This window comes from Anguilla rostrata, chromosome 3 (genome assembly GCF_018555375.3).
Source record: "Anguilla rostrata isolate EN2019 chromosome 3, ASM1855537v3, whole genome shotgun sequence".
Taxonomy (NCBI): domain Eukaryota; kingdom Metazoa; phylum Chordata; class Actinopteri; order Anguilliformes; family Anguillidae; genus Anguilla; species Anguilla rostrata.
Window position 1 is genome coordinate 1275001 of NC_057935.1, and position 15894 is coordinate 1290894.

Below are 15894 nucleotides of genomic sequence, written 5' to 3' on the forward strand. Positions count from 1 at the left end.
CGTTGCCGGCGGTAACAGTAGTGGTTTAGATGTTGCCGGCGGTAACAGTAGTGGTTTAGATGTTGCCGGTGGTAACAGTAGTAGTTTGGATGTAGCCAGTGGTAACAGTAGTGATCTAGACGTTGCCGGTGGTAACAGTAGTGATCTAGACGTTGCCGGTGGTAACAGTAGTGATCTAGACGTTGCCGGTGGTAACAGTAGTGATCTAGACGTTGCCGGTGGTAACAGTAGTGATCTAGATGTTACTGGTGGTAACAGTAGTGGTTACGGTGTTGCCAGTGGTAACAGTAGTGGTTTAGACTTTGCCGGTGGTAACAGTAGTGGTTTAGACGTTGTCGTGGTAACAGTAGTGATCTAGACGTTGCCGGTGGTAACAGTAGTGGTTACAGTGTTGCCGGTGGTAACAGTAGTGGTTTAGACATTGTCGTGGTAACAGTAGTGATCTAGACCTTGCCGGTGGTAACAGTAGTGATCTAGACGTTGCCGGTGGTAACAGTAGTCATCTAGATGTTACTGGTGGTAACAGTAGTGGTTACGGTGTTGCCAGTGGTAACAGTAGTGGTTTAGACGTTGCCGGTGGTAACAGTAGTGATCTTGACGTTGCCGGTGGTAACAGTAGTGATCTAGACGTTGCCGGTGGTAACAGTAGTGGTTACAGTGTTGCCGATGGTAACAGTAGTGATCTAGACGTTGCCGATGGTAACAGTAGTGGTTACAGTGTTGCCGGTGGTAACAGTAGTGGTTTAGACGTTGTCGGTGGTAACAGTAGTGATCTAGACCTTGCCGGTGGTAACAGTAGTGATCTAGACGTTGCCGGTGGTAACAGTAGTGATCTAGACCTTGCCGGTGGTAACAGTAGTGATCTAGACGTTGCCGGTGGTAACAGTAGTGGTTACGGTGTTGCCGGTGGTAACAGTAGTGGTTACGGTGTTGCCGGTGGTAACGGCGGTGACCGCGCGCTTCCCTCCCGGCAGGTCCTGGGCACGCTGCTGATCTACGTGCTCTTCATGGTGGAGGAGTGGCGGAAGCGTCCGGTGGAGAACATGGATGATGTCATCTACTACGTGAACGGGACGTACCGGCTGCTGGAGTTCCTGGTGGCGCTGTGCGTGGTGGCGTACGGCGTGTCCGAGACGCTCTTCGGCGAGTGGACGGTCATGGGCTCCACCATCATCTTCATCCACTCGTACTACAACGTGTGGCTGCGCGCCCAGCTGGGCTGGCAGAGCTTCCTGCTGCGCCGCGACGCCGTCAGCAAGATCCAGAGCATGCCCACCGCCACCAGCCTGCAGCTGCAGCGCCACAACGACATCTGCTCCATCTGCTTCCAGGTAAGTGTGTGTGTGAGTGTGTGTGTGTGTGTGTGTGAGTGCATGTGTGTGTGTGAGTGTGAGTGTGTGTGTGTGAGAGTGTGTGTGAGTGTGTGTGAGTGTGTGTGAGTGTGTGTGTGAGTGTGTGTGCGTGTGTGTGAGTGTGTGTGCGTGTGTGTGTGGCATGGCGTGTGTGTGTGAGTGTGTGAGTGTGTGAGTGTGTGAGTGTGTGTGTGAGAGTGAGTGAGTGAGTGAGAGAGAGAGTGTCTGTGAGTGTGTGTGTGCGTGTGTGTGTGTGTGTGAGAGAGAGTGGTGAGAGTGTGTGTGTGTGTGTGTGCACGCGTGTGAGAGTGTGTATGTGCATGTGACAGTGTGTGTTTGTGTGTGAGAGAGAGAGTGTGAGTGTGTGTGTGTATTGCCAAAATGCTGCAGCTGTATTTTTCTTTTCAAGTTGCGTTTCCCTAGAATTAAGAAATTTCCTGGCTACAGTAAATTTGTGGATTTGGTATTTTGTGCTTTAGAGCCCTCTAGTGGTTTTAATTAATGTTCATCCCCGTGATATAAGATACTAAGATGCTGTATTTTTCTCTTTGCTAGTGTGTCACAGCATGGGTGTAACATCCAGTAAAAATGGCCATCATGGGAAAATATTTTTGTCATTTTCTTATAACTGAGATATGACTGAACTCCTTCATTATGGACACACGTTCAGGGTTGTGTAATGAAGTGACACAGATTGGAGAGGCATTTGCATGTTCTCTCTATCGCCCCCTGCAGGACATGGTGTGCGCAGTGATCACCCCTTGCGTTCATTTCTTCCACGCTGGCTGTCTGAAGAAGTGGCTGTACGTGCAGGAGACCTGTCCGCTGTGTCACAGCCAGCTGAGGAGCCAATCACAGGCTGCCGCCACTCCCGCCCCTCCCGCCCCCCTCCAGGACGTTCCTCTGCCAGCCAATGAGAATGCGGCGGGGGCGGAGCCCGCCGACCCTGGCGTGCCTGGGGCTCTGGGTGGTAACCCTGACAACGGGGCTGAACTGGGACCCCAGGGGGAGGGGTCGTCCGTTCCCCTGGCCCCAGCCCTCGACCCCAGATGGGACGGGGTGCGGTCTGAGTGCGGCGGTGTGTGGGACGGGCGAGCCCCCCCTCTGTCGGAACCGCTGGGGGGCACCTCGAGTGGATCGGCTCCATGTGCTCCTCACCCAGCAGGGCCTGGCCCCTCCCCCGCCCCTTGCCCCGCCCCGCCCCCTAACTCTGAGGGTGTGTCAGCACCCTGCCAAGCCCCGCCCACAGGGTCACCCAGCCAATCAGAACTCCCTGGGGTGGAAGATTACGGGACCACTGTTGTTCCACCATAAAGACTCTGATTGCTGCTCTGAAGCAGTGATTTCCAAACTGGATCACATCTGTTCCCTATTCTTACACCCCCACCTCCCCTCCATCCTCACACCTGCCCAATCCTTACACCCCCATCTATCCCCCCATCTTAACATCCCCTCCCCAAACCCCATCCTTACCCCCCACCTCCCTGATCCTTACACCCCTTCCACGCCCTGCCTGCACTCTGCCCCCCCCCCCCCAGGCGCTACATTAGCTCAGTTTAATTACCTGTGACATGACTGTTATAGGACGGTTGTCTCAGCGGTGTTAATAAGAAACTGACCCCGGCACTTGATGTTCTCGAAGCTTCAAGCACGCTTCTGCTAGCACGCTGTGTCTTGTGATATTAGCAGTTAGACATCTTTCTTCCTCTCTGTGTAGAAATGCTTTTTGCATTTCTACTAATCTAATGTATAGCAATGCTCCAAAGTTGTCTTGTCAGTTACCAAATATTTTTGTGTGCATTCAGGAAGCAAATTATATATAGTCAGACACACACACACACACATACACGAGGGATTTTTGATATGCTATACAGTATTAATGACGCACCAGCATATGTGAAGTGGCAGAGGCGTGGGTGAACACTTTGGTGCCCTCTAGAGGTAAAAGTGGGAATCGCTTCTGACCATGGATTGAGAATTGGTGCATGTAGTATTGAACCGACTTCAACAGTGTTTTTTGACATTTAGTGAATTTTTGAGAATGAATACATTTAAAAATGTATGAATTAAACTCACTAAATGCCATTTTTATTATTTTTGTAGTGAAATGATAGCTTTTGCACATGTTCCTGCTTGAGAGAAATTTTACATCAGTAATGATAAATAGATTTTTATCAATCATTTATCATCTTTTATCATTTGAAATTTACTCTTGAATGATTTTTTAAATTATTTGGCCATAATTGAGGTCAAGCGAATGCGACATTCTGTGATCAGGTTCGCTTGAGCTCTTGTTTTTATTTTACAGAACTGAATGTCAATATAAATTAAAATGTATATGAAATGTGATTAATTGTGTTCTTTATAGTGTGGGTGTAGGTGGTGTTTGGGTGTAGTGTGGGTGTAGTTGGTGTTTGGGTGTAGTTGGTGGTGTTTGGGTGTCGTGTGGGTGTAGGTGGTGTTTGGGTGTAGTTGGTGTTGTTTGGGTGTAATGTGGGTGTAGTAGGTGGTGTTTGGGTGCAGTGGGTATAGTTGGTGTTTGGGTGTAGTTGGTGTTGTTTGGGTGTAGTGTGGGAGTAGTTGGTGTTTCGGTGTACTGTGGGTGTAGTTGGTGTTTGAAAATACCAGCTTGTAGATGAGGAATACTGTACACTCGGAAAGGTTCAGAAAAGTGCTGGAGGAAAAATGATAACTTGAAAATACCAACTCAAGATGCATAAAAACAATAAAATCAACAACGCTGGATACTGAAAAGTCACCCCCCCCCCCCCCTTCAAAAAAAAATGCTGGTGGTGGCAGAAGATCCAGTGACCCCCCCAGGGCACCGCATTTGTGAACAAAGGCCGCAGCCCTCCTGAAATGAGGTAAGGGGTTAATGCTCTGTATTCTCTGTTTGTGTTATTTTCCTGAGAGGGGTAAATTTGGGCTGCAGTCTGAGTAAACTCCGTTCCAAACGCAGTTCTCAGCTCGCGCTGAAGTCGATCGCTTGTTAATTACAGATCAGGAGAGATTCTCCCGCTGAAGGGGACGCCGCTGGCCGCTGTGTCCGCATCGCGGCGTGGCGCATTATGACAGCGTGTAATCTCAGATTATTCACTGGAAAAGGAAAAGTTCCGTATTCTGGGCCCCAGTCTTAACCCCTGTGGCACCCCTGCTCCTGGAGCCCTGGTGTTGAGAGGACGAGACTCGATAAGGACTCATACAGGTATCGGACGCCGGTACGTCAACCATACGTCATCAGTAATATGCATTTACAGTTGTATAAAGAGATTAAATATGAACACTTTAGTGGGCTCAAGCTTTTACTCACAGACCAACTAGACGTGATTCTGGGACGTAACAATCCCTCAGGTAGCAGTGCGCTAACTGTCTTTGCTAACTATGCTAACTGTGCTGTGTGCTAACTGTCTGTTCGCTAACTATGCAAACTGTGCTCTGTGCTAACTGTCTGTTTGCTAACTATGCAAACTGTGCTGTGTGCTAACTGTCTGTTTGCTAACTATGCAAACTGTGCTGTGTGCTAACTGTCTGTTTGCTAACTATGCAAACTGTGCTGTGTGCTAACTGTCTGTTTGCTAACTGTGCTAACAGTGTGCTAGCTGATTGTGTGCCTGGTGATGTAGTAATACATACGTTAATGAAACAATGCGTTAGGCCACAGGCTTATGCTAACAGGCTGATGTTCTCATGCTAACGGGGACGCTGGCTCCAGAGAGCACACTCCGTAAGACGCGCCGCGCTCTTGTGTGTTGCTGATCGTTACAGAGGCGTGACCTTAAAAGCTCCAAAACTCTCTTCACTCCACACACTCGTTTCTATTGGAAATCGGTCCCATGTGGAAAAATACGATACTCTGCATTCTTGCAGTAAACTTTTAATAATACTTTAAAATATTCTGAAGTATAAAATAGTATACGTAAGGTTTATTTCTGCATACTGTTCATATGGGATTCCGTTCAGTTTGTGCGTGTGAGTGTGTGTGCGCGTGCATGCATGCGTGTGATTGTGTGTGTGTGTGTGTGTGTGTGTGTGTGTGTGTGTGTGTGTGCATGTGTGTTGTGCGAATGGTGTAGGCTGGAGGTGCCCATATGTCACAGTGGTGTGTGCAACTGTTCAGACGACCTCGGTGTGTGCGTCACCAGGGAAACCCTTTCCTGTGAGGGTGCGCGCTCTCCCTGCCACACCCAGGTTCTGCACCGTGACCTCACGGATGGGGGGGTGGGGGGGGATAGGGCACGGGTTGGGGGGGTGGGGTGCGTTTGGTGGAAAGAGGCGGAGAGCTTCCTGTGAGGTGCCGGATCTCTCTTTAGGGCTCGGAGCGGGAAGAGAGAGGGAAGGAAAGGACCCCTCACCCCTAATCCTGTCCTTCAGTGGTGGCCCTGACACAGACCTCTTTAAACGAGCAATTAAACCAGAGATCGAGAGGGGGTGGAAGGAAAGAGAGACAGGGGGAGAGAGAAACAAATGGTTTGAATCATGGGATCAGTTATTCCTTTAGCTTCTTTTGTATTTCACCCCCCCATCCCCAGAACTGGCTCATGAATTGTCACGTTCCCATGCGCTCTGTGTCTTCCTGAACTTTCAAGTTACAAATATTTTCAGACCTCATGTTACATAAATTGTTGTATTCCAGTCCAATGTCATGTTGCTACGTCGCTCACTAAATTTTGGATGCGAAGAAAAACAACCAAATTTTACAGCCCTTTGCTTTCAGTCACTTCACACGCTAGATGGCGCTATTACTCCACGGAGTTAGTTGGAACTATAAAGATAGATGCGCAGACAGTGAGATGAACCTTTCCCATGGTTTACGCGCGCGTGCCGAGCCGCACGGACAAACAGCGCGAGGTAGGACACAATGGCATAAACACAATTGCGTGTACTCTGTTCAAATTAAACGCGCGTTCCAATAAGGCAACCCTTAACGGACGCTTTTATTCGTTAGTTTATGACGGTATTTAAATCGACCTCGATAATAGACGGCTGGTCGCAGGATCCCGTGCCCTTGCCATCAGTTTTTGCTCAGCAGCTTTAAGTTTCTCCGAGATGAGCAATGCTTTGGCTTTTGAGAGTGCTAGGGTAACTGTATTTTTTGTGGATAGACCTCAGTTTTTTTCTGCGGATATGTTGGGGTGCGCAAATTAGTCGCACCCACTTTAATATTGAACAACAGACAAGTTGTCAACCACTAAACAAAGCACAAGTTATCAGAATCCAACAATAATTATGGTAGGAGTTACACAATGGAATGGTAGGGCTGTCGAGCTTTTGTGTTCAATACTCAGCATTGATCAGGCTTGTTTTGTTGCATCTTTGCTAGTTCTAGCTTGCTTGTTTCAGGAAAAGTGGGAATTTTTAGTCTTTAGACGCAACGAATTGTATCCCACGTGAAGGACTGAAATAAAATTGATTAAATAAATAATAAATAAGGGCGGAGGCCCGTGATCGTATGCTGTCGGGTTGTATAGAGCCAGTAGGTGCGAGCGGGCTTGGGTTACAGTTCTGTTCCTAATTAAGCAATTCAATTTTGGTTTAAAACATGCCAAATGGATTGCCGATGCAATCGAAATAGTTTGTTAATCCCCCGAGTGAGTTTCTAGTGTAAACGTATCTTGTTTATCCATGCACATATGTGTCAGGATGGGATGAGCATTTTTAATCGAACCGTTTAATGTTATTTTTGCTTTAGAAACGTTTCGTGTTGTTAATGGAATGGTAGGTTTGTGCCAGCAGAAACCAAGCGCTCAATTTCGACTGAAACGCAGGTTACTATTGGCGGCCACAAGAGGGAGCAATTGTATTGTAGGTCTACTTGATTTTATTTGTGCGTTTACGGTTAAAATCACCCTAATGTTGAGATGCCTGAGTGTGATTTACCAAAACGTCGATGGGTAGTCATCACCATGAACAGAACATTGAGAAGACGTGTAATTTCGAAAGCAAACTTTACAACTTCAAATAACCGAGGAACCGCCGCATTAACGACGAAAACAACAGTATGGTATGAGCTCACATGTTTATGTGTTTAAACATATATTGTAATTATGTAGAAACCGCAGTAAATCCAAATTAAAAGTGAAGTAAATTGGGTCTGCTTTAAATATGGGCCGCATCTAAGGTTATGGTTATCTCACGCACCGGTTACTGGAATACAAATACATTTATGACGAAATATCGGTTAAAATGAAATATGGGACTTAACCAACGGAGCGTTTTAACGTTATTCATTTACAAAACAGCTCGGTCGACATAAGGTTTACGAATTAAAATCCAGCCTATATCGTATTTGTGACATGTGCCTCATTGTATAACAGACATCCTTTTTATGATTCTCCAATTAATTACGGTTATTACTAAAGCATCAACATAACTTCGTGATTTACATGAACATCTGTTTGTTCAATGAATTCTAATTTTCAAATATAGTCAGATAAAAGACAATATGCTTAATTCCAAACAGGGCCATTTAAAGACCTCTTAAGAAATTGGATTAGTGTATTCATGCAGTAAGCCTTTTATGCAATAGATTGCTTTCTGAAAATATAATAAAAATATTTTCCTGAGTTTGTTTATTTTAAGTTTCACACTGTGATATTTGACATGCAAAACAGGAATATTGCATATGACATTGTTATACAGAAAATACAATTTTCTGAAAATACATTTCTTTGTTCACTGTACAGTTCTTACAGAACTCATTTAACATTAAAACATTAAAATAAAGGGAGCATAAAATAAATTTAAAAAACCACAGGAAGTAAAGGCACCTCGTTATGAATAATAATTTTAGCGTGCGTGTGTGTCTCACCCGTCTTCAGTGGGACATCCCTGGGCAGCCACGGATGGGGAGTCGGTCCACCTTTATTTTGGGGGGGAGAGCGGAGTTAAAATTGCTCTGGAGAGACACTTGGTGAGACACGGAAATTTATCAAACGAACCTCGGCACACTCCTAATGAACCCTCAGAAGGCCTGGTGTCTCCACCTGTCTGACACGGGACAGCTTCATGAGGAATAATGGATACACGCGTTCACCAGGTCTCTCTCTCGCTCTCTCTCTCTCTCTCTCTCCCTCTCTCTCTCTCTCTCCCCCTCTCCGTTCAGACTCCCCCGCTCCCTGGTACTCCGTCTTTCCAGAATAACCCCGAGCACAGAACACCAGACTTAATAAAGAGAGACAATTGCTGACTAAACTTTGGGGGCTGTGAGTTTATTGCGAGCGCCTTCACACGCGTGTAACAGACTGGCCGTGTGTTGCAGGTGATGATCACACGGGGGGGGGGGACACACGCGTGTTACAGACTGGCCGTGTGCTGCAGGTGATGATCACACGGTGGGGGGACACACGCGTGTAACAGACTGCCCGTGTGTTGCAGGTGATGATCACACGGTGGGGGGACACACGCGTGTAACAGACTGGCCGTGTGTTGCAGGTGATGATCACACGGGGGGGTGTATAAATGTATATAAAATGTCCGCCTGGTTTCCAGGTTCTTCCTCCTGCGGCCTGTAGTGCAGGATGTCAGCCGCGAGCGGGACACGCGCGTGTTGTCGGTGCACATTTTGGCGGTTCTCTCAGCCGCACTGGGGTGCGTGTAGGCCTGAGCGTGCGGCTCACACTCCCCACAGCCGCACGGATTCACAGTGCCCAGGAGGAGGAGCCTGTTGGCTGGGTGCGGGGCGCTGTGTGTGAGGGAGAGACCGGGGTGTGTGCGCGGCGTGCGGGTAGCAGTAACGCGGCGAGCGCTAACGTGCGAGACGAGCGCCGCGGAGACCAGAGCGGGACCAAACGGGCGGGGACGCCGCGGGGGGGGGCTTCGTCCGGGCCGAGGGGGGCTTCGTCCGGGCTGAGAGGCGCTCCGTCCGGGCCGAGGGGCGCTCCGTCCGGGCCGAGGGGCACTTCGTCCGGGCCGAGGGGCGCTTCGTCCGGGCCGAGGGGCGCGTTGTAGCCGCGACCCGGGAAGACTGACCCGTGTTCGGCACAACGTGCTTACAGCGTTAAATCATACGGGCAGAGCCGTCTGTAAATATCTTTGTTATTGAATTCTGAGATTCCTTTTATAGTTGCCGTGTCTCTGCCGGGGCCTGGTCTTGGCTCACGGATATAAATACCGCAGGCCCCGGGGGCTCGGACAGACCGCTGTCCGTCTGTCCGTCTGTCCGTCAGGCCTGCCAGCTCACTGTGGACGAGAAGGGCAAAATAAAACGGTCGTGCTGAAGGACGGTTTGGGAGGTGTGCTGTGTTCTCGCTCTGTGTGTGCGCGCGTGTGCGCGCACGAGCAGCCAATTGTTGTCCATCTATCTGAATACCTGTCTGTCAGTTTCCCCCTTGTCCACCATTCTGTCTCAATATAAGTATGTAGTATCCACATAGCTGTCTATCAGTGCAAGCAAGCAATTATCTCTATATTTGTCTTTTTCCATATGTGTATTATTTCACAAATGTGTGTGTGTGTGTGTAAAATAAACTTTTAATCTATGCAGTATTTTTCTCTGCTGTGTCTTGAAATAGAATTTCATTATTAAGTTTACGGCTTCTTACTCAAGCTTTACGCATCTTCATAGTCTCCTGTGTATTTCGCTCACGTTCTTCCCCTCCGCGTGCTGTATAATGCGAATGCACTTAATGTGCGCGAGCCGGACGCGCGTTCTGCTCTTCATCAAAGGTGCAGACGTAGGCCTAGTAATTTGATGTATTTTTTTTTCTCCCGAAATAGCATTGATTTTACAATTTTACGCAACCACGATCAGGAAGACTAAATGTTGCAGGATCAGAGGTCACGTAAACGGCGATGTTATCCCACCAGTAGAAGTGATTTTTCAAATTGCAAATGTCGTTTATTACGAATTGACGGATTATAACGGAGCATCGCCACTGTTCGCAAATGAAGTGTCAAGGGACTAAAAACGCCTATCTTCATAAACCCCTTTACTTAAATATCTGAGGGAAAATAAGTATTTTACTGTTTTCAGAAACAAATGATTATCGCCACAGTTGTCATATAGTAGCACTAATTATGATATTAATGAGGAAATTCCCGCATTAGGAAAGTTTGCTTGAAACTGGTTTGTGTGAATAGGCCTGCAATAATACTGAAGTAGCACAATCACATTCATCTCTAATATATGTAGTGATTATTTTTTATTTTTTTAAAAACGGTATAAAAGATATATTTGTTAATTAGCTGATATAGTTTTATTAAAGAAAACGGAAAATCAAAATAATAAAAATCTAAATGATAAGTGGAGGAATTTAAATGTTATTTAATATTATTTTACCTAATTGTTGCTACATACAGTTTTTATTTTAAAATTAATTTGATACAATTACATATTAAATATTTTATAACCGGCGTTCTATAAATTAAAATGGAATGAAACATTATGAATAAAAAATTGGCAAATTAACTGAAGCGGCGAGAATATGGGATCTTGTACCAGAAATCCGTAAAAAGCGATCCGATATCATATGAAAGAGGAGCTTATTTATGAACTCTCAGAAGAACTGTTTTTAATCGTCACAATAGTACTGGAAAAATACGCATTTCACCAACCACATTTTTTATACCGTTTTTGCCTCGTTCATATGTTCTCAAAATCGGACTAAAGGGTCGGGAAAGAAGCCTAACTTTGCACTGCTGAAATGTCCCTGGCTCTTCATCAGTTTCGCTTGAAGAAATCACTTTATGAGCAACAGAAATAAAATAACAGGCAGGCTCCAGGCGCTCCAAAATTGTTGAGTAACGCAACTGGCGGCGTTAGAGTCTTACACAATTACTTCCACGCGCGCGGGGGGAAAAAAAATCATATCTCGAGCCCGAGGACGGAGATATACACGAGACTGGGTCCGTTCCTCGGAGCAGGAGGAGAAAGTGCAACTTTGACATATTTTGTGATTGATTGCATTTGCCTATGTGCGCGAGAAGTTAATGTCAAAGGGGAACCGCAGAAAACGCGCACCAAGCTTTTAGAATCAGTCTCTATAGCACACACAGTAAATTTTCTTCCATACGATGCAAACACTAGATTACAGATCGGAAGCCTATGAAACCGCGTTCCAAGCCGATTCGTAAAATGTCGCCGAATTAGGAAATAGGGTTTATGTCTAAATGATTTAATTGAGTATAATGGCAAAGGTTGGGATGCATTTTTATTCGAAGATAAAACAAGGCTGTATGCTACAGCATGGAAGGTTAATAGCCTAAGATTATAACCTAGATGATAGTTAAATTATAGGCACATTGTTTTTTGTTTTTTTTTTGTTGTTTTTTAAGTGCTGGCTCCGCCATTTATAATATCTTTAAAATGTCACATATTTCAGTTGTGAGAATTAATTTACCTTAAAATGGAGTTGCAAGTTTTTATTATCCAAATGACAATCTAGCCATCACCAATTAAATTAATCTACTGTCCTTAGCAAATAACTTGTCTTATAGATGCGCGAGAATGTCGGTTTTTAGTGTGACTGCCATTTTAGAGCGCGCAATCGAAGCCCAAATAAATAAACTATAAAGGAAACGGGTTATCAAACGTAGTCTACGGAAGAGGCGCTGACAAGACGCTCGCGTTATTTACAGTCGCTACGCATTTCAGTTCATCCGGACATCACTTTGAGAGCCCTAACAGATGCTACCGAATCATCAGGCGGACGAAAAACAAAGTCCAAAAGGTTAGAAGCCGCAGAAGAGGGTCGAATGACGACTGCGTTCTGTTGGGCTGCCCAAGATACGGTGCTGTCGCTGCTGATGCTACCGTATTAGAAGGAAGAATTTACCTTTGACGGGATAGCGGTGTTGTTGCAAACGCAATGTGTCTGGACAAATTAGTAACTAATCACGAAGTGTAGTCGTCTGAACTCGGCGCGATTCCGAGGTGCTCCGTGCACAGTTATCTCTGTGACATCTGGCGTAAAGAAACTTCATTTTTGGCGTTCGTTGACTTGGAAATGCTGCTGTTTGTTAAGGGAGGGGTGGACTTACATATGTAATCGAGCTTTTTGAGCGCTGATTGGTTAATCGCGAATCGGTGTTCGGGGCTTGCCTCTGTTTCGGGGGCGGCCTGCTCGCGCACAGTCACTCCCTCTCCCCTTTGGGGTTAGTGTGCTCGTGTTTAGTTCCCAGAGATAGCCAAATCGGATTCCTTAGGGAAGGGACACAAATCACTCCCATTTTAACAAGGGGAGTAACGCGGGATCTGCATCCACAAGGGTCCACCTCTTCTTCTTCGTTTCCTATTTTTCATTCATTTGATTTTTTATCCGAGAAAGCTCTTTGCTGGAAAGAAGGAAGAAAAAAACTTGTCATTGGATGATGACATTTGATCTCGCCCAGGCTGAAAGCCGTAGTTGATCCTATTGTTACTTAAACTGACATCAGAGCTGTTTTATGCTAAGCCGATTTCTTAATACAGAGGGGACAGGGGTAACCCTCAAGTGAGCGTCTCTTCGTCTCGCGTCTCAACATTACTTTATTTTTATTTATTTTGTTTTTGTTGTTGTTTCTATTTGCGGCGCTCCTGAAATCTGCGCCGAAACCTGGATTTTGACAGCTCGCGCTTCTTCTCGTACTTTTCCCGTTTTGTATCAGTGTTTATGAAAGAAAAATCGGTGGAAAAAGAAAAGACACCTGCACACAAGATACCGATCTCATCCACGCGCTGCGAAGCATTTGCCGGCGAACAGAAGACGCGGGGCGGGGAATAGCATTTAAATTAAAATTTTTAAAAAAATTAAGAAAACGCTGCGCGAGAGACAAAAAAGGCTGTTTTCATGTTTGGGATTCAGGAGAGTATTCAAAGGAGTGGGAGCGGTATGAAAGAGGAGCCCCTCGGATCCGGGATGAACGCGGTGCGAACGTGGATGCAGGGAGCCGGGGTGCTGGATGCGAACACGGCCGCTCAGAGGTAAGCGCGGAGCAGCGTGTACTCTGCGCGAGCGAGACACGGAGCAGCGTCCGCTCCGCGCGAGCGAGACACGGAGCGGAGGCGGTTTGCGGCTCGCTTTTGGTACCGCCGTTATTTAAGACTGTGCTCATTGGACAATAGACCAGTCAATTTAGTAATTTTGAGCCGTTTTGTTCTCTCTCAGGTCTTGTTCCAGACGTTCCATTAAAGTTGGTGGTGATAAACACGGTTCACGGATGTGCATATCTATTGCTGCCCAATACTTAAAGACTGATATAAATAGCTAAAGAAACAACTAATTTAAATTCTCAAAGATACTCATAACAACAAAAACAACCACAACAATGATAATAACAATAATAATATTAATAATAACAACAATAGTAATCAATTCTTACATTCTAGAATGGCTTGTGGCATTAAAATTAATGGCTAATTATGAATTATTTTCACTAACTTAAAAAAAATGTACAAATGAAAACCAACAGACCAATGTGTACACTTGGTCAGTGGTGTGGTAGGGGTTCTCTCCCCTAACAGTTGGGTAAGCTATGGAAGGCGTGTATAAGAGTGTTTTAAATTCTTTGAAATGTGTTTCCATTGTCAACATTTTTTCATCACTCTCCGTAGAGGTCCGTCACACACAAACCCACGTGGCGAAGGCATTATTCAGGATAATTAATACACTACTCTTAGCATTACACCCGAGTAGCGTGTTTTCTCCAGGTTTAAATTCTACAGTGGAAATTCCATGTGGACATGCAGCGTGAAGGCCTATTAGAATTTTACAAAATAAACGACTTGGTGTTTTGACCGTTCACTTTATAAACTAGGCAGTTTAATGGCCCGAGTATCAAATACATAAATATAAATTAGAAATGCTAGATTATAGATTGAAGTAGGCTAATGACGGTGTTTTAAATTGTTACCCTCCCAATACATTAACGTCATACAAACTGAGACGTAAAGGAAAGTTAAATATTAGTCATGCCGAGACTGAAATCTATCAATCTATCAATTCGTATCATCTAGTAGTCAGAACATCCAAGGATATCTGAAACCTATTTGACGGAATAAAACATGGAACTCACAGCATCATATTTTAAAGAGAATAAGATGTTTTAGCTGTTAATCGCACCTAACGCCTCGTGCCTCTGTCTGCAGCGGAGTGGGTCTTGCCCGCGCGCACTTCGAGAAGCAACCGCCGTCAAATCTTCGGAAATCCAACTTCTTCCACTTCGTTTTGGCTCTGTACGACAGACAAGGTCAGCCGGTGGAAATTGAAAGGACGTCTTTTGTCGGCTTTGTCGAAAAGGAAAAGGTAAGTTACTGCAGTCTTGAGTAATATTTGATTAATAGCCAAATGATTTCAGCGAGATCAAAGTTCACTGCTCTATTAAGTCACAGTCCTGGATTAGGGGCGACACCGCGTTTTTTATAAGTATAATATAAAACGAGGGTTTACGTTTTCATTTCAAAATTTTATGCTGCTCCAACTCCATGGAGAATTCATGTTTTAGATGCGTTTAGAAGGTAGTCTAAACGACTCGCTTCCTTGTGGTTAGATGGTAATTATTTTTAATCGGAGAACATTTATGGTTTGTAAACAACTTTAACTGGTAGGCTACACGTTTTCAACGATAGCCCGAACAGCGCTTAATTTTTTTTTATGCATCATATTTTTGTAAAAAGGTTGGATGTTGGATACATCATTTTGCGAGAACATTAGATGCATTATTTTATTTTAGTGTGGACTACATTTATGCATTCGGGAGTTACGCGAAAAGCTTTTTTATTTGATGCGCATATATTATTTATTATAAGCCGCTATAATTTTCTTAAAAGCAGTTTCTGCTGCTGTAAAACATGCTTCATATTTTCATACCGTTTGAACACAGGCCTGTGCGCTCATGAAAAGAGAAACGTCAAAAATTATTTGAATATCTGAATATGAAGGGAACACCATGGTTCACTTCCTTCGTGCGACTTTGCTTGAAGGAAGTACAAAAATAGTGTTTATTATTTTCAAAGATTAATCATTGACGTCAGCTTCTGATCGCTGCTCATGTTATCTGCCGCGCTTTGAAATTTGCGTTTGATTGCGCTGTTAACGTGTCTAATATTTCATACCTTTGTTTATTTTCAGATTGACGTTTACTTTGACATAGCAGGGCACTTTCATGTTTTTAGACAAACATCTCAGACTTTTTAACATTTTGCTAGAAGACTCACAGTCAATATCACGCGCATTTTGCCAGAAGTATTAGTTCAGAAATACGCACGTGCACTTAGCCCTCTCCATGTGACACTCACAAGGTAACTTAATCACGTGCTAAATAATTTTATGCACGTCCGTTGTTATTTAGTTTTGCAGTTTAAGATGGATATATTCTAAAATAAATAATATCCAGAAGTTAATTGGGAAGCATGTTCATTTATACCCGTTATTTTTGTTATACATTAAAAAAGCATACGCTTTTACCAAGTGCTGTTTTTTCGGCGTATAAAAACGCTGTAGGCCTACTAAATAAATGAATACATTTGCATGTTTTACTTCAGCTGAAACTTTTGTATGTAGATGGTTTACCTCTGTCAACAATCTTGCATTGTTCGGGTGGAATTATCTTTGCTGGATGTCAGTAT

The 15894-nt window shown here is 44.8% G+C and overlaps 2 protein-coding genes and 1 long non-coding RNA gene across 13 annotated transcripts in view; 2 read left to right on the forward strand and 1 right to left on the reverse strand.

Annotated features, from left to right (window-relative positions):
* LOC135249762 (RING finger protein 145-like) overlaps positions 1-3701 on the forward strand; it is a 17762-nt gene extending 14061 nt beyond the window's left edge. For all 3 annotated transcript variants that reach the window (XM_064325287.1, XM_064325286.1, XM_064325288.1), the window contains exons 10-11: positions 975-1331; positions 2088-3701. In XM_064325287.1, the coding sequence (XP_064181357.1) occupies positions 975-1331; positions 2088-2666 (936 nt within the window). In that variant the 3' untranslated portion in view covers positions 2667-3701. The remainder of the gene's footprint in view (positions 1-974; positions 1332-2087) is intronic.
* A 113-nt stretch (positions 3702-3814) lies between these two features.
* The window catches only part of ebf1a (EBF transcription factor 1a), a 151216-nt gene continuing 139136 nt past the window's right edge, over positions 3815-15894 (forward strand). For 2 of the 9 annotated variants that reach the window (XR_010328770.1, XM_064325289.1), the window contains exons 1-2: positions 12456-13251; positions 14416-14572. Coding sequence is in view for 8 of the 9 variants with exons in the window: in XM_064325289.1 (XP_064181359.1) it covers positions 13118-13251; positions 14416-14572 (291 nt within the window). In the remaining variant the exon portion in view is untranslated. Of the gene's footprint in view, positions 4571-12455; positions 13252-14415; positions 14573-15894 lie in introns of those variants that run through there. The other 7 variants (XM_064325293.1, XM_064325292.1, XM_064325290.1 and 4 more) reach the window with 7 other exon arrangements.
* LOC135249768 (uncharacterized) lies at positions 7905-12299 on the reverse strand. The gene is made up of 2 exons (XR_010328771.1): positions 12125-12299; positions 7905-9530 (listed from the first exon to the last, which is right to left on the reverse strand). It is a non-coding gene; the product is annotated as an uncharacterized LOC135249768 (long non-coding RNA).